This window comes from Drosophila arizonae, chromosome 5, assembly GCF_054131065.1.
Source record: "Drosophila arizonae isolate 15081-1271.41 chromosome 5, UAZ_ARI_1.0, whole genome shotgun sequence".
In the NCBI taxonomy this organism is placed as follows: domain Eukaryota; kingdom Metazoa; phylum Arthropoda; class Insecta; order Diptera; family Drosophilidae; genus Drosophila; species Drosophila arizonae.
The window spans coordinates 10886894-10911199 of record NC_142925.1 but is presented as its reverse complement, the minus strand read 5'-3'; the positions used below and the strand labels follow the sequence as shown (position 1 = coordinate 10911199).

At 43.0% G+C, this 24306-nt stretch overlaps 1 protein-coding gene across 7 annotated transcripts in view; it reads right to left on the bottom strand.

The window, feature by feature from the left end:
- Strn-Mlck (Stretchin-Mlck) overlaps positions 1-24306 on the bottom strand; it is a 46132-nt gene that overhangs the window by 20007 nt on the left and 1819 nt on the right. For 3 of the 7 annotated variants that reach the window (XM_089469377.1, XM_089469379.1, XM_089469376.1), the window contains exons 3-8: positions 23551-23716; positions 20213-20504; positions 19665-20149; positions 19492-19583; positions 18766-18978; positions 4584-18704 (exon numbers count right to left, since the gene is read on the bottom strand). In XM_089469377.1, coding sequence (XP_089325503.1) covers positions 4584-18704; positions 18766-18978; positions 19492-19583; positions 19665-20149; positions 20213-20504; positions 23551-23716 — 15369 coding nt within the window. Of the gene's footprint in view, positions 1-211; positions 953-1223; positions 2007-2076; positions 4057-4583; positions 18705-18765; positions 18979-19491; positions 19584-19664; positions 20150-20212; positions 20505-20617; positions 20843-23081; positions 23201-23550; positions 23717-24306 lie in introns of those variants that run through there. The other 4 variants (XM_089469383.1, XM_089469378.1, XM_018010857.2 and 1 more) reach the window with 4 other exon arrangements.

Sequence of the window (24306 nt, the reverse complement as noted above, 5' to 3'; positions counted from 1 at the left end):
TCCATGGTTACATAAACACGCAACACAAAGACCCAACAACAGCACATACAGCATTGCAACGCCAGAGGCATTGCATAATCCCGACAAACAATCGCATTGCATTGCACAATTGTCAATATCTTTGATCTATCTAATAATAGAACCATTAGATATCTATTCAGTCGAACGAGACGCGACGAGACGAGACAAAATCGATGCGTTTGGCTCTTACCTTTCAGCGAGCGTATGAACACGGGCTGTACATCGGTGTTGACCTTCGGCTGATAGACATGCAGCAGGGCCGATGTGGTGATCTTGCAGAACTCATTTTGGGCTATTATCGTATAGGTGCCAGAGTCCTCCTCCTGTGCGTTTAGGAACTCCAGCACAGCCAAGCTGTCGCGATTCATGTTGCGTATACGCGGTCCATATTGCACGTTTTGGTCATCCTTCTGCCATTTGATGGTCGGCTCGGGTCCGCCAATAACCGCTTGCAATTTAACCTTAGAGCCTTCAGCTACATAGCGATTGGATAGATTGACCGTGAAATAGAGCATTTGCTTGGGTGATGGGTCGGGCATGCGGCTGCGTCGCTCATAGCCGCCCTCGCCGCCCTCGGGCTCGTCTTTCTTGGGCAGCTTCTTTGGTTTGGGTTTGGTAGCACCCTCGGCTGAGTCCTCTTGCATGGCCGATAAGATGCTAGAGCGGCGTGACGAATGTGTGTCGACAACGACCGTGTGGGTGGTCGACTGACTGCCCAATTTATTCTGGGCGGTGCAGACGTAGATGCCGTTGTCATTCACAGTTGGCTTGTTAACGATCAGCTCGCAGACGCCATCCAAGTGCTCGATTTGTACGACACGATCGTCGAGAACAACGGGTATCTGATCTTTCGTCCACGAGATAACGGGACGAGGATTGCCTCGAACTTTCGTATCGAGAATCAAATCATTCTGGGAGGAGTGATACACATCTAAGAAGAAGATCAAACATTTCAATCAACTGTCTGAGCAACACAAACTATTTTTAAACACGGTCGACCTCAATCGAGAACTGTGATCGTTGGAAAACAATCAGCTTCGAATTTTGGCTAATGCTCGTGTTGGCGTTGTAACAAAAAAATGAAGAAGACAACACGAAACGCAACGGATGCAGATGTAGATGCAGAAACACATACGATTCGTATATGCAAATGCAGATGCTGATGTCGAAACAGATATACAGAGACTGAAACGTAAAAATACCTCGCAGGGGCAGGGCGAATATGGGTTCGGATTCGTCGCCATCAGCTTGCGCGGCATACACCTTGAAGTAGCATGAGGTCTCGATTTCGCTTTGATCATTTTTGGCCACACATTTGTATACGCCCGAATCGGCCGAAGTGACATTGTTGATCTGTATAATGGCTTTGCCCTCCTCGGAGAGATTCTTAATATTTTCGCTCATCACGAGCCACTTGTCATCCTTCATCCAGCGTGTATTTGGATCTGGTCCAATCACCGTTGCCGCAAACTTCACGGTTGTGCCCTCCAGTGCCATGCGATCGCGCAGCTGCGTGGCGAACTGCAGCTTTTGCTTGGCTGGGATGAGTGGCTCGGGTGGTGCACGTGCCGCCTGAACACGCTGTTGCTCGGCCTCGATTTCGGCACGTTTTTGATCCGATTCGGCCTTGGACTTGAGTGCAGCATCCATGGCCACTTTGGCCTGCTTCAAACTGTCCAATTGGATTCTATCGCGGGCATGGAAAATGCCGGGCACATGGTAGTGCAGATTCTTGGCCACCTCAACAAGCTGATTGATTTGAGCCTCGCCAATTGAATTGATGGCTTTCAGGGTGTAGGTGCCGCTATCCTTATTGCCAGGCTTATAGATGAGTAGCTTACACACGCCATGCGCTTCCTCGAGCATGGTGAACTTGTAGCTGGGCTTCACCTGGAAGGCGCCACGCCACCAGGTGACAACAGGTCGCGGTACACCGTGCACGTGACCCTCAATGGTCAGCTCATCGTCGCGCAAGTGGTAGTATTCTACAGAATATAGATATATAAACCCCATGAGTTACACATATAGAATGAAGCCAGGACGAGGAACAAGTACCTTTGATATATTGAATGGAGGGAGGTTTGGGTTCGTCCTTAAACACTTCGTAAATAGTCACAATACACGATGAGGTAACCTCGTCATTTTGATTCATTATTTGGCAAGAGTACTCGCCAGAGTCCAGTATAGTGGTATTACAGACTTCCAGCACTAAAATGTTATTATTATTAATGATGCGATGATTCGCATCACGCTCCAGCTGCCGTCCATCCTTGAACCATTTGACAGAGAGCTCGGGTCCATCGACAGCACAGGCCATGCGCACGCTCTGGCCCGCCTCGACGGTGCGATCGGAGAGGAAGTTAATGAACTTGGGCAGGCGAGCCTGTTCGCGTCGGCGTTGCCAATCGGCGTCGCGTTCCTTCTCGCTGACGCGCTTGGCAATGCTGTATTTGCGCATCTGCTGCATGAACTCTTCGCCCTCCGTGGCGGCGATACGCTGCCAGCGCTCCTCTTCGTGCGGATCGGGCCGCACAAAGTCATCGGAGGAGTCACTGCCTCGACGTTTCTCCTTTTTCAAATCAGCAACCGTATCTTCTTCATTCTCTTCGTCCTGTTCCTGTTCCTGCTCTTGCTCATCCGGGTACTCTTCTTCATTGTATTCGCCATCGGCCGCTACGGTACTCTCGTCGCCCTCCTCTGGAATATCTTCCTCATCTCCTTCAAGTTCGGCTTCTGCTTCGGCTTCGGCCTCTTCTAACGCCCTCTGCTCGGCTTCAATACGTTCTTGCTCCTCCTTTTCTTCTTTCAAACGCTTTTGACGTTCCTCAAATGTCTCGCCCTTGGGCTTGGCACGATTGGCCGCTTCCTCGGCTGCCTTGGCTGCTGCTTTGGCCTGTTCCTCCATTTGCAGCACCATCTTGCTCTTTTTCGGAGGTGGCTTGGGTCCAGCCGCGGCTGGCTGATCAAACATCTTCTTTGTAGCCTTCTGACCACCGCCCATCTCCAGTTTCAAGGTCAATTTTGGACTGGGGGATTTCTCCTTTTTCTCCTTCTTCTTAGGTGGAGCCTTCTTTTTGCCCTTCTTAACTGGCTCATCGTCGTCCAAATCGATGCTATCCTCTCTATCTTCACCAAAATCACCAAAGTCTTCCGTCTCCAAGTCACCCAATGGACTCTGCTCCTTATCGATGGACTTACGAGCTGTGCGCGGCTTTCTGGGTTTCTTCTCCTTCTTTTTCGGCTTCACCTCTTCGATGATTTCCTCCTCCTCTTCGACCTCTTCGTATTCCTCAACAACGTAGATAACCTCAACATTGGATACATCCATTACGGCAGCACGATCGATAACCGACAAATCGGATGTTATGTAACGCACGGGCTTTTGCACATCCACCGACTCGGAAATATCCATGACCAGAGCGCGATCGAAGACAGCAATGTTGCAGGTGGTTTGGCTCTTGATGTCCCGACCGAGTTCGAATGGAGTTTTCTCCTTCTCTTCGCGTTTCAGGAATGGCGTTATGCTGCGCCATGTGGAGGGCGTGGCACTGCGACGTGTCATATACAAGGTGAATGGCGTTTGGCTCCGGCCATGTATGGGCGTGGCACTGCGTCCGCGTAAGCTGCCTGGAGTTGGCGACTTAAGTTTTCGTTTCTTTTGCGTTGGCACCTGCAGCGTATCTTGTCCTGCTGCCGCCTCCGGCTCTGCGGATGCCCGTGGCTCGATATCGCCGTCCGTTTCACCCATTTTAATAATTTTCGGCTTGTTATCTTTTCACAGGATAACGGGGGGTAAATGAAAATTCGTTGGGGGAAAAACCGATAAAAAATATATCCGTACGAGCCGTATATATGTATAAATTAATATAAATATTTATATATACGATATATGTAACCCGCTACGGTTCGATCGAAAGAGTTTTCAATTTTTAGGACGTCAGGCGTCCGTTCGAATCAAAAGAAGATTCACGACTGTCCGCAATGTGGTGAAAAAATTCGAAAAGACATTCCTTCTCGAATCTATCCTAATTGCCAATCGATTTTTTAATGCTAAAAAAACAATTTGACAACTTTCGGTATTGCCTGCCACTGCTTATAAGTATGTATGTATATATATATATGTAAACTTATTTATATATTTGCCAACCAATTGTTGCCAAAGAAAAATCAATTGAAACAAATCTATTTAAATACTATAGAGCTTTAATTAATGCAGGCAGTAAATTCAATTATATAAAAGTCATTCGAATTTCGAAGAACTAAAAATAGAAACCTGAATTAAACTTAAATAATAATATAATGAAACCTATAAATGATCTTTAGCTTATCAAAAGCGCAAAGGCAATATCGATGCGTTGTGCCAAACACTTACATATATACTTAGTCCTAAAATATACATATATAGTATACTCGTATGTATGTATGTATCTTATATAGCTATTTCCTATTTACTTAGACGCTTAATGTCAAATTGTATTGATTCACATTTGTAATGTGACGTTAATTGAATTTTAATTTGGGGCACTAAATCACTGGGTTGCATAGGTAAAATAGGCACTTACCTCGTATGTTGCGTGTAAATATGGGCGGTGTGCCAAATTTGGTTGAAGGTGCTTCGTATATAGTCACAAGACAGCTTGTTTCCACCTCTCCATTTCGATTAGACGCTATGCAACGATATATGCCAGAATCATTCATCTCTGTTGATTTGATTTCGAGGCAGGATAGACCATCATTCAAGGTTATTTTGTATTTGGCATCGTTAGTAATGGGACTATTTTGTTTGAACCACTGCACCTTCATATCATGACCAGAAATACCGCATGTCAATTTAAGATCACTACCGGTCGCCGAATTACGATTTGTTAGCATTAGATCTATAGTTGGTTTACGCTTAGCGCTTCGTGATTCCTTTCTTTCCCGATATTCCGACTCCATTGACTTATATGCTTTGGTTTGTAGACTCATTGAGTCTTCTGATTCTGCAACATTCGATTTTTTCTTCTCATCATATCTTCCCTCTGCTATCTCATTTAAGCTTTCTGCAATCTTCCTTTCTTTCGTAACTGCCGTGTGGTCATCAGCCTTCAATTTCTCGGGGCCTTTTTCAGCTTCAGAAAAGACTTCTTCCACATTCTTTTGAGATTGTTTCTTCTGTTTCGCTTCTTCTCTTTCTTCGACCAATTTCATTGTAGACTCCTTACCTTCTTGTTTTCTCTCAGGCTTAAATTCCGCAGAGATTTCCTCAGAAACCACTTTAGATGATTCAGCGTCATTTTTCTTCTTTTTTCCTTCGGTCCTCTTTTGCCTCGCATCCAGTTTCTGCTCATCGACTAAATCTTTTTCAAATTCCTTAGTTTCGGGTTTCTTGCTCTCGGGAACTTTCTCTTCCGATACTTTCTCAGCAACAGCTTCAAATACGTCACCCTTTTGGGCTTTCTTTTCAGCTTCCTGTTCAGCCTGTTTCTTCTGCTTCGCATCCAGTTTCTGCTCTTCAGGCTTCTTACTCTCGGGAACTTTCTCTTCCGATACTTTCTCAGCGATGACCTCAGACACTTCTATTTGTTGGGCTTTCTTTTCAGCATCCTTTTGAGCCTGTTTCTTCTCTTGCACATTCAGTTTCTGCTCTTCGACTGACTCCTTTTGTAACTTCTTTGCCTTTTGAGACTCTGCTACCGCTTCCTTAACTTCAGGTTTCTTACTCTCGGGGACCTTTTCTTCAGATACTTTCTCAGCAGCTACCTCAGATGTTTCACCTTCTTGGGATTTCTTTTCAGCCTCTTTTTCAGCGTATTTTTTCTGTTTTGCATCCAGTTTCTTCTCTTCGACTGATTCTTTTTGTAACTTCTTTGCCTTTTGAGAGTCTGTTTCTGCTTCCTTAACTTCAGGTTTCTTACTCTCAGGGACCTTTTCTTCAGATACTTTCTCAGCAGCTACCTCAGATATTTCACCTTGTTGGGATTTCTTTTCAGCCTCTTTTTCAGTCTGTTTTTTCTGTTTTGCATCCAGTTTCTGCTCTTCGACTGATTCCTTTTGTAACTTCTTTGCCTTTTGAGACTCTGCTACCGCTTCCTTTACTTCAGGTTTCTTACTTTCGGGGACATTTTCTTCAGATACTTTCTCAGCAGCTACCTCAGATATTTCACCTTCTTGGGATTTCTTTTCAGCCTCTTTTTCAGCCTGTTTTTTCTGTTTTGCATCCAGTTTCTTCTCTTCGACTGATTCTTTTTGTAACTTCTTTGCCTTTTGAGACTCTGTTTCTGCTTCCTTAACTTCAGGTTTCTTACTTTCGGGGACATTTTCTTCAGATACTTTCTCAGCAGCTACCTCTGATATTTCACCTTGTTGGGATTTCTTTTCAGCCTCCTTTTCAGCCTGTTTTTTCTGTTTTGCATCCAGCTGTTGCTCTTCGACTGATTCTTTTTGTAACTTCTTTGCCTTTTGAGACTCTGTTTCTGCTTCCTTAACTTCAGGTTTCTTACTCTCAGGGACCTTTTCTTCAGATACTCTCTCAGCAGCTACCTCAGATATTTCACCTTGTTGGGATTTCTTTTCAGCTTCCTTTTCAGCCTGTTTTTTCTGTTTTGCATCCAGTTGTTGCTCTTCGACTGATTCTTTTTGTAATTTCTTTGCCTTTTGAGACTCTGTTTCTGCTTCCATAACTTCAGGTTTCTTACTTTCGGGGACCTTTTCTTCAGATACTTTCTCAGCAGCTACCTCAGATATTTCACCTTCTTGGGATTTCTTTTCAGCCTCTTTTTCGGCCTGTTTTTTCTGTTTTGCATCCAGTTTCTTCTCTTCGACTGACTCTTTTTGCAGCTGCTTTGCCTTTTGAGACTCTGTTTCTGCTTCCTTAACTTCAGGTTTCTTACTCTCGGGGACCTTTTCTTCAAATACTTTCTCAGCAACTACTTCAGATATTTCTCCCTGTTGCGCTTTCTTTTCAGCATCCTTTTCAGCCTGTTTCTTCTCTTTCGCATCCAGATTCTGCTCTACGATTGATTCTTTTCCAATAAGATTTTCTGCTATTATATCAGTATTGAGCTGTTGCAACTTTTCGCTAACATTTAAAATTTCTTTGGTAATTTTATGAATTTTTCCTTCAATAGTTGCAGTTTGGAATTTCCCCTCGTTTTTCTCAATATAATCATATTCTGATAGAAGTACAGATTTGAGATGTTCAATAACAGGTTTTAATAATGCTGTTTTATCGTCTATCAGATCATCGACCAATACGAAAATATCCATCAAGGCTTGTTGTAATTTGATCATCTTTTGAGAAGACTTTTCAATTTGGAGATTAGACTTGATGTCTTCGGAAATGGCTTCAAGCTTAACAAGTTTTGGTGCTATTAACGAAGATTTTACACCCAATTCAGATCCGCCAATAAGCTGAAGCGCAGCTTTGCTTAGTATTATATTTGTTTTAATTTCCTTTACATAGCTTTCGATAATTTTCCCTGAAGCAGTTGGAGACACCTGAAGGAGTGTTTCAATAAACGCTTCTAAAATTTCTTTTTCTTTGAGATTTTCTCCAGCTTTTCCATTGTAGGTATGAACAATATGCTCTCGGAGTTTGAATATAGACTTCGCAACTCTATCAGAGTCTTCCAGATTGTCAATTATATCATTACTTTCCATAACTATGGACTTCAAGGTATCATTAGAAGGCTGAGACTCAGAAGCCTTAACCATTTCCGAAAATATGGCTTGCAAATTATGTTTTTGCTCTTCCGATTTATTCTCCTTAATATGTTTCTTTTCCATCGTCTCCTGTTTTTGCTTTTCGACTGTTCCTTCTTGTGGCTCTTTTGCCTTTTGAGACACTGCTTCCGGTGCCTTAACTTCATGTTTCTTACTATCTGGGACCTTTCCTTCCGGTACTTCCTCAGCGATGACTTCAGACACTTCTCCCTTTTGGGCTTTCTTTTCAGCTTCCTTTTGAGCCTGTTTTTCCGTTTTGGCATCCAGTTTTTGCACTTCGGCTGATTCTTTTTCAAGTATCTTTGCCTTTTGAGACTCTGCTTCCGATTCCTTAGTTTCGGATTTCTTGCTCTCGGGAATTTTCTCTTCCGATACTTTCTCAGCGATGACTTCAGACACTTCTTCCTTTTGGGCTTTCTTTTCAGCTTCCTTTTGAGACAGTTTTTCCGGTTTCGCATCCAGTTTTTGCTCTTCGGCTGATTCTTTATCAAGTATCTTTGCCTTTTGAGACTCTGCTTCCGATTCCTTAGTTTCGGGTTTCTTACTCTCGGGAACTTTCTCTTCCGATACTTTCTCAGCGATGACTTCAGACACTTTTCCCTTTTGGGCTTTCGCTTCAGCTTCCTTTTGAGTCTGTTTTTCCGGCTTGGCTTCCAGTTTTTGCATTTCGGCTGATTCTTTTTCAAGTATCTTTGCCTTTGGAGACTCTGCTTCCAATTCCTTAGTTTCGGGTCTCTTACTCTCGGGAACTTTCTCTTCCGATACTTTCTCAGCGATGACTTCAGACACTTCTCCCTTTTGGGCTTTCGCTTCAGCTTCCTTTTGAGCCTGTTTTTCCGGTTTGGCATCCAGTTTTTGCACTTCGGCTGATTCTTTTTCAAGTATCTTTGCCTTTTGAGACTCTGCTTCCGATTCCTTAGTTTCGGGCTTCTTACTCTCGGGGACCTTTTCTTCAGATACTTTCTCAGCGATGACTTCAGACACTTCTCCCTTTTGGGCTTTCTTTTCAGCTTCCTTTTGAGCCTGATCTTTCTGTTTTTCATCCAGTTTTTGCTCTTCGGCTGATTCTTTTTCAAGTATCTTTGCCTTTTGAGACTCTGCTTCCGATTCCTTAGTTTCGGGTTTCTTACTCTCGGGAACTTTCTCTTCCGATACTTTCTCAGCGATGACTTCAGACACTTCTCTCTTTTGGGCTTTCTTTTCAGCTTCCTTTTGAGACTGTTTTTCCGGTTTTGCATCCAGTTTTTGCTCTTCAGCTGATTCTTTTTCAATTATCTTTGCCTTTTGAGACTCTGCTTCCGATTCCTTAGTTTCGGGTTTCTTACTCTCGGGAACTTTTTCTTCCGATACTTTTTCAGCGATGACTTCAGATACTTCTCCCTTTTGGGCTTTCTTCTCAGCTTCCTTTTGAGCCTGTTCTTCCGGTTTGGCATCCAGTTTTTGCACTTCGGCTGATTCTTTTTCAAGTATCTTTGCCTTTTGAGACTCTGCTTCCGATTCCTTAGTTTCGGGTTTCTCACTCTCGGTTACTCTCTCTTCCGATACTTTCTCAGCGATGACTTCAGACACTTCTCCCTTTTGGGCTTTCTTTTCAGCTTCCTTTTGAGACTGTTTTTCCGGTTTTGCATCCAGTTTTTGCTCTTCAGCTGATTCTTTTTCAAGTATCTTTGCCTTTTGAGACTCTGCTTCCGATTCCTTAGTTTCGGGTTTCTTACTCTCGGGAACTTTCTCTTCCGATACTTTCTCAGCGATGACTTCAGATACTTCTCCCTTTTGGGCTTTCTTCTCAGCTTCCTTTTGAGCCTGTTCTTCCGGTTTGGCATCCAGTTTTTGCACTTCGGCTGATTCTTTTTCAAGTATCTTTGCCTTCTGAGACTCTGCTTCCGATTCCTTACCCTCGGGTTTCTTACTCTCTGGAACTTTATCTTCCGATACTTTCTCAGCGATGACTTCAGACACTTCTCCCTTTTGGGCTTTCTTTTCAGCTTCCTTTTGAGCTTGTTTTTCCGGTTTTGAATCCAGTTTTTGCTCTTCCGCTGATTCTTTTTCAAGTATCTTTGCGTTTTGAGACTCTGCTTCCGTTTCCTTAACTTCGGGTCTCTTACTCTCGGGTACTTTTTCTTCCGATACTTTCTCAGCGATGACTTCAGACACTTCTCCCTTTTGGGCTTTCTTTTCAGCTTCCTTTTGAGATTGTTTTTCCGGTTTTGCATCCAGTTTTTGCTCTTCCGCTGATTCTTTTTCAAGTATCTTTGCGTTTTGAGACTCTGCTTCCGTTTCCTTAACTTCGGGTCTCTTACTCTCGGGTACTTTTTCTTCCGATACTTTCTCAGCGATGACTTCAGATACTTCTCCCTTTTGGGCTTTCTTCTCAGCTTCCTTTTGAGCTTGTTTTTCCGGTTTTGAATCCAGTTTTTGCTCTTCCGCTGATTCTTTTTCAAGTATCTTTGCCTTTTGAGACTCTGCTTCCGTTTCCTTAACTTCGGGTCTCTTACTCTCGGGTACTTTTTCTTCCGATACTTTCTCAGCAATGGCTTCAAACACTTCTCCCTTTTGGGCTTTTGCTTCAGCTTCCTTATCACCCTGTTTTCTTTGTTGAGCATCCAGCTTCTGCTCTTCGACTGATTCTTTTTGTAGTACCATTTCTTGCTTGGACTCTGTAATTACATTGTTGTTATTTTTCTGTATTTTTTCGCAAATGTTTAATATTTCTTTGGTAATATTATGAATTTTTCCTTCAATTGTTGCAGTTTGCAGTGGCCCTTCCTTGTTCTCAATATAATCATACTCCGACAGAAGAACATGTTTTGCTTCCTCAATAAAAGGTTTTAGACTAGACGTATTATCTTCTAATAGATCATCAAGTATTAGAAATGTGTCCATTAAGTTCTGTTGCAGATGGATCATCATTTCTGAGGACTTCTCAATTTTCGTATTAGCTTTTATGTTCTTTGCAATATTTTCCAGATTTAATATTTTTGGTATTAATAATGACGGCTTCGCAAACATGTCAGTCTCGTCAATTAGTCGAACAGCTGCTTGTGTTAAAATAACATTTGCTTCAATTTCTTTTATGTAGTGGTTGATAACATTTTCTGTAGCAGCCGGAAAAGCTTCCAGAAGTGATTCGATAAATGTTTCTAAAATTTCTTTTTCCTTATGTTCTTCACCTGCTTTTCCATCGTAGGTATGAACAATATGCTCTCGGAGTTTGAATATAGACTTCGCAACTCTATCAGAGTCTTCCAGATTGTCAATTATATCATTACTTTCCATAACTATGGACTTCAAGGTATCATTAGAAGGTTGAGACTCAGAAGCCTTAACCATTTCCGAAAATATGGCTTGCAAATTATGTTTTTGCTCTTCCGATTTATCCTCCTTAATATGTTTCTTTTCAATCGTCTCCAGTTTTTGCTTTTCGACTGTTTCTGCTCTTTGTGGCTCGTTTGCTTCTGGTGCCTTAACTTCAGGTTTCTTACTCTCAGGGACCTTTTCTTCAGATACTTTCTCAGCAGCTACCTCAGATATTTCACCTTGTTGGGATTTCTTTTCAGCTTCCTTTTCAGCCTGTTTTTTCTGTTTTGCATCCAGCGGTTGCTCTTCGACTGACTCTTTTTGCAGCTGCTTTGCCTTTTGAGACTCTGTTTCTGCTTCCTTAACTTCAGGTTTCTTACTCTCAGGGACCTTTTCTTCAGATACTTTCTCAGCAGCTACCTCAGATATTTCACCTTGTTGGGATTTCTTTTCAGCTTCCTTTTCAGCCTGTTTTTTCTGTTTTGCATCCAGTTGTTGCTCTTCGACTGATTCTTTTTGTAATTTCTTTGCTTTTTGAGACTCTGTTTCTACTTCCTTAACTTCAGGTTTCTTACTTTCGGGGACCTTTTCTTCAGATACTTTCTCAGCAGCTACCTCAGATATTTCACCTTGTTGGGATTTCTTTTCAGCTTCCTTTTCAGCCTGTTTTTTCTGTTTTGCATCCAGCGGTTGCTCTTCGACTGACTCTTTTTGCAGCTGCTTTGCCTTTTGAGACTCTGTTTCTGCTTCCTTAACTTCAGGTTTCTTACTCTCAGGGACCTTTTCTTCAGATACTTTCTCAGCAGCTACCTCAGATATTTCACCTTGTTGGGATTTCTTTTCAGCTTCCTTTTCAGCCTGTTTTTTCTGTTTTGCATCCAGCTGTTGCTCTTCGACTGATTCTTTTTGTAATTTCTTTGCCTTTTGAGACTCTGTTTCTACTTCCTTAACTTCAGGTTTCTTACTCTCAGGGACCTTTTCTTCAGATACTTTCTCAGCAGCTACCTCAGATATTTCACCTTGTTGGGATTTCTTTTCCGCTTCCTTTTCAGCCTGTTTTTTCTGTTTTGCATCAAGTTTCTTCTCTTCGACTGATTCTTTTTGTAACTTCTTTGCCTTTTGAGACTCTGTTTCTGCTTCCTTAACTTCAGGTTTCTTACTCTCGGGGGCCTTTTCTTCAGATACTTTCTCAGCAACTACTTTAGATATTTCTCCCTGTTGCGCTTTCTTTTCAGCATCCTTTTCAGCCTGTTTCTTCTCTTTCGCATCCAGATTCTGCTCTACGATTGATTCTTTTCCAATAAGATTTTCTGCTATTATATCAGTATTGAGCTGTTGCAACTTTTCGCTAACATTTAAAATTTCTTTGGTAATTTTATGAATTTTTCCTTCAATAGTTGCAGTTTGGAGTTTCCCCTCGTTTTTCTCAATATAATCATATTCTGATAGAAGTACAGATTTGAGATGTTCAATAACAGGTTTTAATAATGCTGTTTTATCGTCTATCAGATCATCGACCAATACGAAAATATCCATCAAGGCTTGCTGTAATTGGATCATCTTTTGAGAAGACTTTTCAATTTGGAGATTAGACTTGATGTCTTCGGAAATGGCTTCAAGCTTAACAAGTTTTGGTGCTATTAACGAAGATTTTACACCCAATTCAGTTCCGCCAATAAGCTGAAGCGCAGCTTTGCTTAGTATTATATTTGTTTTAATTTCCTTTACATAACTTTCAATAATTTTCTCTGAAGCAAGTGGAGACGCCTCGAGGAGTGATTCGATAAATGCTTCGACAATATCTTGATCGGTTTGTTCTTCAGGAGATTTTCCTTCATATGTATGTACAATGTGCTCTCGCAGCTTAAAGATACCTTTAACAACTTTATCAGGACTTTCTAAGTTATCTATAATTTCCTTGCTGTCTGTTATAATTGGTATTTCTTCAGGCTTATTTGATTTACGTTGTACAGCACTGCACAAGTCTAAGAATTTTATATCTAAGGCCTGTTTTAATTCTTGTTCCTTCTCAATAGAAGCTTTAGTCTCGGGTTTCTCTTGAATTTCCGGAATGGCCTTTTCGTCAACTTCATCCTTGGGTTTTTTGGTAGAAATTTCTTTTGAATCTTCCTCCAGTTTTCGTTTGGCCTTCACTTCGGATTTCTCTTGAGCAACCTTCGGCTGCTCCAATTGCTCTTCTATTTCCGGACTCTCCACCTCAGTGGGCGTTTCTTCGCTTCGTATATCGAGTGTGGCACTTAATTGAATTAGTTTTTTATGCAGATTGTTTATTTGCTGCTGAAGAGTCTCAATGAGCGAAAGTTGCTCTGATGTGATTTGCATTAGCTGCGGCTGTGATAGAATATTATTTTCAATTTGAATTAGCGTGGCTTCCAGCTGACCGATCTCGTCAGTGTTCTCTTCAAGAAGCTTGGCGCTCAGTGGATCATCGTTTTGCAAGCCCCGTTCGATTTCAGTAAGGAGCGTCTTGCCCGCTGTCACGTTCTCAATTATTGCACTGATGTCAATTGGCAATGTGGGTGCGACAGGGACTTTAGACAAACTCTTGAGCTCCGCAGATATGGCATCAATCTCTTGTAGCAGTTCAATGATTCGGATTGCATTCTCATTATTCTCAATGAAATCAAATACGCCCACCAGACTGTTTTGGGTCTTCAGTAGAGCGCTGAGTAAATCATTCTCAGCCTGTTCGCTGACTTCGTTGAGAGCTCTGAATGTGGACATTAGATTTGTCTGAAGATTGATCATTAATGTCGATGATTTATCTACATCAACGTTTGGCGAAATGGCCACGGCTCTGATCGATTCCAACAGCTGTTCAAAGCTGCGCTGCACATTGCCCAGCGACTGCTGCTGAGAGTAGGTCATGAAGCTCTTGAAGGTATTCTCGATTTTGGAGTACATCTCTTGAGCAAGCTGCGTCTCCAGCACCGGCAGAGACAGTAGAATGTCTTCGAAAGCGCTTTCCACATTGTCTAGGGAGTCGACCAGGCCCGATTCGTAGGTGTGCACCAAGCACTCCTTCAACTTGAACATGGTGCGTGCGATTTTCGCCTGAGCCAGGACAGTTTCCTGTTGATTGCTGTCTGAGACGAGCGCCTCCTGAATATTCTTCAAATCGGCGTTGAGCTGTTGCATTATTTCGCTCACTTGACGGAGCTCCTCGTGATCTTCGCTCTTGGTTACCTCCAAGCAAGCCTCCAGCTGCTTGATGCCACTTTCCACGCCCTGTTGCACATCGAAGACTTCGACTTTTGGCTCTGCAGCGACGACTGCTGCCTCCTTGGCAGCATCCTCAACTGTGTGCTGCTGCCCACTGGTCTTCAGCTCCGATATGTTCTGGGAGGACATATCGAGTGCCTGTTCCACTGCCTGAATATCAATTTGTTCGCAGTATTGCCGTAGATCGTGAAGTGGTGTGGCCAATGTCTTGAGCTTAGATAACTCCAGATCCTTTAGACTTTCCGCTCCACTGTGAGCAATACATTCCTCCACCTCAAGCACACAGCGCTCCAGGCTGCACATGGCCGCGGCAAAAGTGCCAGGATCGGTGCCTTCCGAGAAGGACTGGGCAGCCTCCACAATGTTTGTTTCTTGCACCAGCGCAATGTTGCTCTGCAGATCCTGCATTTTAATGATGGCCGCTTGCAGTTGTTCACCTGTCTCTCCACGCAAGGAGCTCACGTCCAGATCCTCACAATGTGAGAGGACAGCTGCAATGCCATGATTCAGATCTGAGAGCAACCTCTCAGCTGGCTTCTTCAGAGTTTCCTGGCCCTGTATCACCTCCTCTTGTTCGGCATATGCCTCTGGCTCGGTGGGCAAGGACTCAGCTAATGACTTGAGCACAGAAACGTCATCCAATGTGGATACGTCTTCGCTGGACTGTTTCAGTGGGTGAAGGTTCTCGAGTGCATGTACGAAACTGGAGAGTGGACTGGATATGGCGAGTGCATTCCATGTAAGTGTTGCATCCAAAGCTTCTCTCTGCTGGGCAACAATATCGTTAAAATTATTCAAGACCTCATTGAATTCATTATTATCAGCAGCTGGATTATCAAGTGTCTTGGCGAGATCAGCAAAACTCTTGCCCATCTCATATAGAATGCGTATGGTCTGCGCTTCGTTCGAGTTGAGTGTGTTCTCCGCCTCACTAAAGGTGGCCAATCCCTTGGCGATTTGTAGAATTCTCAAGAGCGAAACTTGAGCTTCATTCGCCGACGATTTGATCTTGGGCGTTATTTTGGCATTCTCATTAATTCTGTTTAGTGCCAGCTGCAGTGTTTCAATGTTGGCAATCGACTCGTCTAGTGAGACCTTTGTCTCAAGGACTTTTCGCAAGGCGCTGAAGGACTTGTCCTGCTGGGCAGCCAGCTGCTCGTCCTGTTGGATCTCCTGCTGCAGAATCCTGAACTCGTGCTCCTCGATATCAATAATAGCATTGCGTATTATATTGCGTATATTTTCTAGAGACTGAAGCGCCTGCTTATCCGGCTCGCCTTCCCGTGTGGCCAGCAGCAATCCTTGTCCCTTCTGTGTGTTCTCCTGCAGTAGGCTGAGTGGTTCGATTAGATCGGCCAAAGACCCAGAGGTGGACTTCACCTCAGTCTGGCGTATGCAATAATTCAGCTCATCGATGGGCCGCTTCAGCTTATCAAGCAGCTGCACATGATACCGAGTTATATCCTTGTCCAAAATAGTGCCAATCAGGGCGGACAGCTCATCCTTCAGGTTTTGTAAGCGAATCTTCACATTATCGCTGAGACGTTCCGATATTCTTTCAATGTTCGTCTCGAAATGCAGAACGGCTTGGGCAATGGACTGCAATAGCTTCTGGGTGTCTGCCAAATCCAATTTGGCACCCTCTCTGGCTGCCTGGCCACTTTCCAGATCCTGGCCCAACTGGGCCAATCCATTCTGAATCTCTTGGAGTGGCGGTACCATGGACTCCACTGTGCTAACCGTGAACATGCCAGCCTCAACGCTATCTGACTTCTCATTAACTATCAGCTCCAATCCCTTATTGAGCTCAAACAGTGGCGGTGTTACAATATCCAAAATGGCCATATTAATCTTTTGTTCGATAGATTCGGAACCGGCAAGGGACTCTGTCTTCGCTTCAATTGATTGCAGTGTGCTCTGCAGTTCCTTAATGGGCTGCACGATGCTGTCGAGCACCTTTTTGTGTACCTTCTTGTAGATTTGCTCCTCACTCTCCTCCATGGACAGCTCCATTTCCACGCGTTCCAGAGCTTCCTGTATTCTCGCTACTGGCTGACAGATTTCCTTCAAGGCACTCGCTTCGCTAGGCAAATTGGCTTCCGTAATGGAGGCAAACGAAATGCTGTCGGGCACATCCTGCATCTTCTCCACGGTCTCTGTAAAGTGCTTGGCTGCTTCCAATTCTTGGGCCTCCTGCAGCAGAGCCTGTGACCTGATGGTGCCCTGGGTTATTTCCAGACCCTGGTGTATATCATCTGCCGTCAAGTTGATCTGATTTCGCAAGCTCTCCGATTCGAATTTCGCGCTGACAATCTTCAGCTCCTCGAGCGCCCGCTTCATATGCTCCGCCACGCTGTCAATAATGCAAACGCTCGTCCTTTGGATGAGTGTGGCGCCCGTCTCATCTATTTCCACGCACTTCTCAATCACCTGCAGGCCCATGTGCAGCCTGCGTATGTCATCCTCCATGGTCTGGATGAGTGCATCGATCTGGGTCTCGCCCGAGTAGACGCGCAGCTTCGATTCGATCTGTTTGATGGGCTCTAGAATATCCCGAATGATGGCAATGCTTTGATCAGCAGCAGCTGGTGTCATCATCATAGTGGACTGGTCCAGTACCTCCGCTTCGACCACCGTCAAATGATTCTCAATGACTCTCAGCAATTTGGCTAGTGGCACCAGTGCCATAAGATTCTTGTTGATCTCCGCCTCATCGGTCACGGCTTTCATCTGTGACGCTGGCTGCATCATTAATCCATCACCCACAGCGCCTGAAATGTCCTGTAGCTTGGCATCATCTTCGGTAGTCTTCGAGGAATCACTATCCGTGGGCTTCTTGGACTTCTTACGCTTTGGTGGTGCGGCAGCGGCTGCTTCGCCTTCGCTGGACAGAGCTGCCTTCTGTGATGTGGACATCTGCGCACTGGCAAACGTTTGCAGATCAGATGTCTCCTCCTCACCCTGGCTGCCTGAGCCGGATGCCTTGGACAAACTAAAGAATTCATCAGTTTCCGTGGGTCGGGATTTCTTGCGCTTTCGTATGGGTGCTGATAAGGATAGCTCCTCCTCCATTTTTTCAAACGATTGTTGAGCATATTTCTCAGTTTGCTTATCGAAGACTCCCTCCCTGCCCGAGGAGCCGTGCACGGTGATCTCAGTGATGGATATGTCATCCATGCCGGCCTCAGTGCGCAAATCCTCATCATGGGTGAAGTACTCGGGGGCTATATCTATGACGACTGCCTCCATGAGTAGCTTGCCGGACTGCGAAGTCTCCTTGACGAAACGCAATGGTGGCAGCTCCACAATATTGTGCTCCGTCACATGCTCCGATATCTGATCTGCATACATCTCAACAATCTTCAGAGCCTCCTCTTCGGTTAGGTCAGGTGTTTCGTACAGGGACACTGACACTTCTTTGCCGTCAAAGGAGAAGGATACATCGCCCTTCTCATCTATGGTTATATCGCCCACTGGCGTCTCATACAGCTGCGATGTGCGTTCCTCTTGAATGGTGGACAGCGATAGGTTCCTTTGTAGTTCATTCGCCTCAGACTGCTCTGGTTTCTGTGCTCGCTGCGCATCCTCGAAGCCCAGCAGCGAAGCGGAGCTGGCGACAACACCCATGCAGTTTCGGGCCTCGCAGGTGTAGGTGCCCAAGCAGCAGGTGCCATCCTGGCCAGAAATAATCCGGTGTATATCGCCCGGCTTTAGTTCCACACCATCCTTATACCACTTGAGCACCGGCTGTGGCACACCAATGACCTTGCATTCCAGATTGACGGCCCCCTCCTCGGTGAGCACTGCGCGCAGACACTCAAGGAAACGGGGCTTCTTGTAGTGCCTCGGTATCTGCAGCTTGAGGAAGCACGAGGTAATGCTGGTGCCAAAGTCATTGACGGCCACACACTTCCACTCAGCCTGGTCGACAAACTCGGCCGACTTGATGTCCAACAGCCACTCCTCGTTCTCGCCCCGATAGTGATTGTATCGTTCGTTCGGATCGATGGGCAGCTCGTCCCGGAACCAACTGAGAATTGGATCTGGTGTAGCCCTGACCACAACTTTAAATTGAAATGGTTCGTTGATTTTGGCATCGGTGCTCTTCAGGCCGGTTAGAAACTTGGGTGCTTGATTCTGATGCGTAAAGACCAGACGCTCCTCGTCTGTCAACTGATTCTGTATATCCTCCACGGTGAGCACCGCCGTGCTGCTGGTCTCGCCCATGCAGTTGCGTGCGATGCAGCAGTAGGTGCCTAGCGAATTGGTGCCCGTCAGCTGATAAACGTCGCCGGGCTTCAGCTCGTGTCCGTCCTTGAACCACTTGAGCACTGGCGTCGGAAAGCCAACTACTTTGCACTCAAAGGAAACCAAACCCTCCTCAGTCAGCACGGCGCGCAGGCTCTCCATGAACCTGGGCTTGCGGTAATTACGAGGAACTGCAATTTATATATGTATAAATATATATGTATTTAGTTCTGATTTAATTTGTCGACTCACTGTCCATGTTGACAACACAAGTTGAGATGCCCACAACGCCCTCAAAGCTGGTGACGACGCATTTCCAGTCGCCGGCATCGCACGATTCCGAGGGCTTGATCTCAATCATGTAGACGCCAAGGCCATCTTCGATAAGTTTGTAGCGATCATCGGTCTCCACACGTCCATCTTTGTTATACCAGGTAACGCTTTTGGGCCAAGGCGGAACCACAACTGCGAAATATGCCGACAAATAAAAATCAAGTATACGTCATGTTGTTCTACAATAGAGTGAGTGGGAGAGGGAGAGGGAGAGCAAGTGTGATGGAGAGCGTGGCTAACATTTAACTCTCTACCTCTCTCGCTTTCAATCGCACGCTCTCCATCTCTCTCGTTCTCTTTTAGCAATTATCGGTTTTGTTTTGCTCGTCTCATTTGGCGCATGTTGTTGACCCACCTCAACAACAGTCCAAGCATTCCCAGCAAATTCATTAAGTTCAAGTTTCTAGAGCACGAGAGCACACAGTCTAAAAACAAAACAGATGCCGCTTCAAGCTAACTACATATATCTATATATAGTCTATATGTACAGTAAGGTAGATCGCAAATAAACAAAAAATGTTTTTGCTTGATTTTTTTGTGTTTTTCTTTGATTTTTCATGTGATTCGGGCACATTGCCAAGGAGGAGCTAAAATGCCCAACGCTAACGCCAACGCGCTGAGAGCCACTCGCCATTCGCCACTCACCTTGACAGCCGAGTATGATGGTATCGCCGATGTGGACGCTCTGGTCTCGCAGCTCATTCGTGAAGATCGGCGGCGGCGCGTTGCTGCTGACGCTGAGAATAAGAGAAGAACAAAAAATCAAATTCCATTCGGTAAGAGAGAGAGAGAGAGAGAGAGAGAGCGAGGCTACCCACTTGTCGGCCGGCTTGAGCGAGCCCTCGCGACTGCCACGGCCCACCACATGCACCTTGGAGCTGGAGTAGGTGACGCCCATGCAGTTCTTCGCCTCGCACGTATATGTGCCCAGCGACGTGGGATCATCGGCATTGGCGGTGAGCGCAAATATGTCGCCCGCTTTGATCTCCTTGGAGTCCTTAAACCAGCGCAAGTGTGGCGTTGGCACGCCCACCACTTTGCACTCCAGCGATACGGTGCCCTGCTCGGTGAGCACCGCTCGCAGCTCCTCCACAAACTCGGGCGTCTTATAGGCCTTGGGCACGAGCACATTCAGTGTGGCCAAACAGGAATTACGTCCGCCCATATTCTCGGCCATCAACATCCATTGGCCCCCATCCTCGAGCACAACTGGGCTCACTTCCAAGTAGTGAAATGTGCCCTCATTCGTCTCGGTGATGCGATCGTTCTCACATATTCTGCGATCGTTTCGATACCATGTTAACTAGATTTGCAATTACAATCCGCTTTAAATGATGGACAGATAGAGAATTGGAGAAACTATTACCTTAAGATCTGTTGAGCTGCGTATTTCTGTTAGGAGGCGAGTTCGTGTTCCCACTTTGACGGAGAGATCGACAAGGCGACGCAGAAATACGGGTGGATCCTCGCCCGTAGATCTGTCCTCGACAATGAGCTCCACATGCCTGCGCGCCACCTCGTTGCCTTTCGTGCGGGCAAACAGGGTATAATGTCCAGCGTCCTCGCGCTGCACATGCTCCACGGCCAGCTGGACGGCATTGCTGGTCTGTGTGATGCGAAAGCGATCGGAGTTCTCGATGGGTACATCGCCACGGGTCCTGAGAACCATTCACGAATAACATTAGGTATACATAGATATTCCCCATAAGTTTTGTTAGCTAATCAATTGCATTTATTTCTATGTATTTCCCATTCTCTCGCTTTTGTTTACCTTTTTCTATAGACGGACGAGGCAGAGGCTGTGGAGAGCGTGCCATGAAATTGTTTGTGCTCGTTGCAGCAACAACGACAACATTTCGAGCATCCGTTGCCCATGGTGTTCAATAAATTCGAATGTTTACTCTATATATTTATATTCTATTTACACATAAACCCACATGCACACACACACATACATGCATATATCAATATACATATATATGCTAATACACCGACGCTGTTATAATAGAGTAAAAGGTATAGAAATTCAGTTAGAAATAAAAACGTGATTCCTTGGAACTTTTGGGAAAGTGATAAAGAGGTAATTAATATTATAATATTATATTTATATATATCTATATGCTACATAAAGTTTGCCTAGTAAAACAAACGAAATACTTAAATCACAGTTGAGTAAAAGTCAGCCTCTTAGGAGTTATACCCTTCTTGAGAGTATAATCTAAAGAAGTAACTCTCAGAGAATAAGGTCAGTGAGATGCGCTCAATTTTGATTCGTTTGACAGCTATATAAATGGGCACCAGCTGAGGAGCTCGATCAGTTGTGCTCGTGAAGTCAAAGTGAAGTGAATTGAAGTGCTCTAGTTTTGTTGTATTTGTTTAAGTATTTTGTTAATAATACTATTTGTTAATAATTTAAATGTGTATTTTATTTTTCTTGTTGTATTGTATTTTATTTTTAAATGTGTATTATATATTTTATTCTTTTGTAATCATTGTTATAAATTTTTGATTTATGAGAATTATGTGTATTATTTAGTAAATGATGATTCCGTAATTGTTCATTTTATTAATTAGCATTATATTAATGTTTATATTTCCCTTAGTCTTAGCATGAAGACCTAGCTTGTTAGCGCAAACTTTAAGAGAAGAGAAACAGCAGAAATGTATAGACTGATCTATACATACATATGTCCTTTCTTACTCTCTATGTGTACACCTATCCTATCTCTCTCTATGTATGTATACATATGTATATATACGAAGGCTTATGTGAATATGTGAACCGTAAGGTAAGTGATTATTTATATATATGTATAAATGTATGTATATTCATATATCTATTTGGATATGAACATATGACTTTAAATAATACAATGTGAATCCAAGATTAGGAACTGTTCAACATTTGATTACAATAGCTTCAATTAATATACATTAAAATAAATTTAAGTATAGCCAAATCTATATAATGGCGTTACTCTAAGCACCTTTTAAAATTATTTAATTAAAAATTCACAGATAAAATTAAACACAACAAAATCAATCAAATTATTATTATTATTATATATATTATATAAATAAAATTCAACTAAAATATATATTGCGTTTTATAAAATGCTCATTAAATATTTGTGAGATGACTGCTTAGGATAAAATATATTTAGCCATATATATTTTTCTATATATAAATATATATCTTTAAAAAAAAAAAAAACAAAAACAAAAAAAATCATTTCCTTTGATTAACTTTTAATGTCTTTAAATACTTTTCTAGAGATGGATATTAATGAATTTAGGCACGTGCTTGCATTTTTTTGTAGCTGTTCGCCATTAATTTTCTTTCTGGCATTATTATGATTATTAACAAATAAACAAAACAACAAAGAGCAAAAGAGAAAAAATACCTAAACCAATTTAGAAAAGAAGAAAAATGACGAAAATATTTCAATCGAAAACAAGAATGTTTATAAATAAATGCACCTACTCGACTATATTAATTGTATTTTGTATTTACACACACTCACTCACGCATACACACACACACACACACAACAGAATTGTTAGACACTATAAAGGAAAAAGCAGAAAAACACAAAATGAAAATTTGTTTTCTTTTGTTTGTAGAATTTATTTTGGGACACGTATCTCACGGATGCCACACATTTCATTTTCGAATTTGCTAATAATTCTGTGTTCTCTGTGTCTCGCCGATAGAATTGAGTTAAGTTAACGCTTAGAATCGAGAAACTGAAATGTTTCGTTTGTTTCTTGCGCCTTTTTGGCAACATTTGTTGTTGTTGTTGTCGTTGTTGTTTGTTGTTTGTTTGGCCCGCGCAGGTATTGCAAAATCTTTTCAAATTGATTATGTAATCATCGGACAGCAATTTCCCTAACAACAAAATTGAAGGGAAAATCAATTTTGAACACTTTTTGGGCATTGAAGCACCACTGACGCCACAACACAAAGCTTTACAGCATTTTCAAAATATTTTTCACGCGCTCGCATTTGTTAATGCAGCTAAATTTAGCAGATCGCCACCATTACGAGGGACACACACAAACACACCGACACACACACACACACACACAATGTGTGTGTTTAGGCTTTTGTTCTGCCTGCACTACATTTTTGAAACTCATATCTCCTTAATGCACTGTCTCATATGTAGTTTTGATTGATTTCGTATACTTGATCAAGTATACGCAGCGTTGTACACGCACTCACGCACACCTACTTATATACACATATACGCAGCTATAGACAAAATTTTAAAAAATGCTGCTGGGCAACGGATATGTTAATGCGCCGATCGTCAAAGTGGAACTGGCGAGCAGCCGGCTCCGCTCTGCTCTGCTCTGGTCTGCCGTTGCCCAAGAGACGAATTGGCCAGAGAACGAACACAGCTGCTGCGACAGTTCAGAGGAAGAGCATCAAGGAGAGGCGACACAAGCAGAGAGCAGAGTGCGTCTTTTTTGCGACTCTGGGCGCAGTCGCCGTTGACCCGGGCAGCGAGCATCGGACATTGAGCATCTGGCATCTCTTGGCAGTTCTTGTTGAGCAAGCGTGAAGGAGAAATCATATGTGTAAGTGCGCAAACTTGTTGGCATTATGCACACAGCCGGTGAATCACAAGCATACTGCACAGCCACACATACATACACACTCACAGAGAAATGTTTAATAATTTATTGGGTCTGACTTACCATTCAAATGTGAAGGGCAAAAATTCCATTTCATCCTCCTCATCGCAGTCGATTTTCACAAAGAATGTCGCACGTTCGTTGGGTATGCAGCGTATTAGGGAACTGGAGTTGTCGCTAAACGTTATCCTTGGTTTTCGCAGTGGCACAGTATTTTGACCAGGAGGTTCTTGAATGAAAGATCAAAGAAAACATGAGATGTTGATACTAAAACATATTATTCTATTTGCTCCTCAGAAAAAATGTAATTTTTATGAACTGCGTTATTATAATCTAGATTTAAATACATGACTGCATCATAAACTATTATCTTCCAAATAATTCTGTACTTTCCTTCAAATATTATGTTCACAAACCCTTTATATTATTATATATTGTAGCTTCGCTAAGAACAAAAGTAAGTACTCAATAAATTCATCTTGTTTCTTCTTTGCATCTTGCTTCTATTCAAGCAAACAGTAAGAAAAAAAATTAATAATTTGCTAAGTCTAGTTCATGATTCTTAATCGAACTTTTTTTTTTCTTTAATCCTTAATTTTTAATCTATATTTACTTTAACTTACTTACTAAAATGTATCAATATTTTTTTGTTTGTAAAAGTCAAAGTTGTATACTTAATATTTTCATAAGTGTAGATTTAATCTAAACGAATTTAGCTCTAGCTCATGAATCATAGAATTTATTCGCATCGTACTGTATAAACCCACATCATAGTTATATATATTTATGTATTTATAAATATATATATTCGATTTTTTC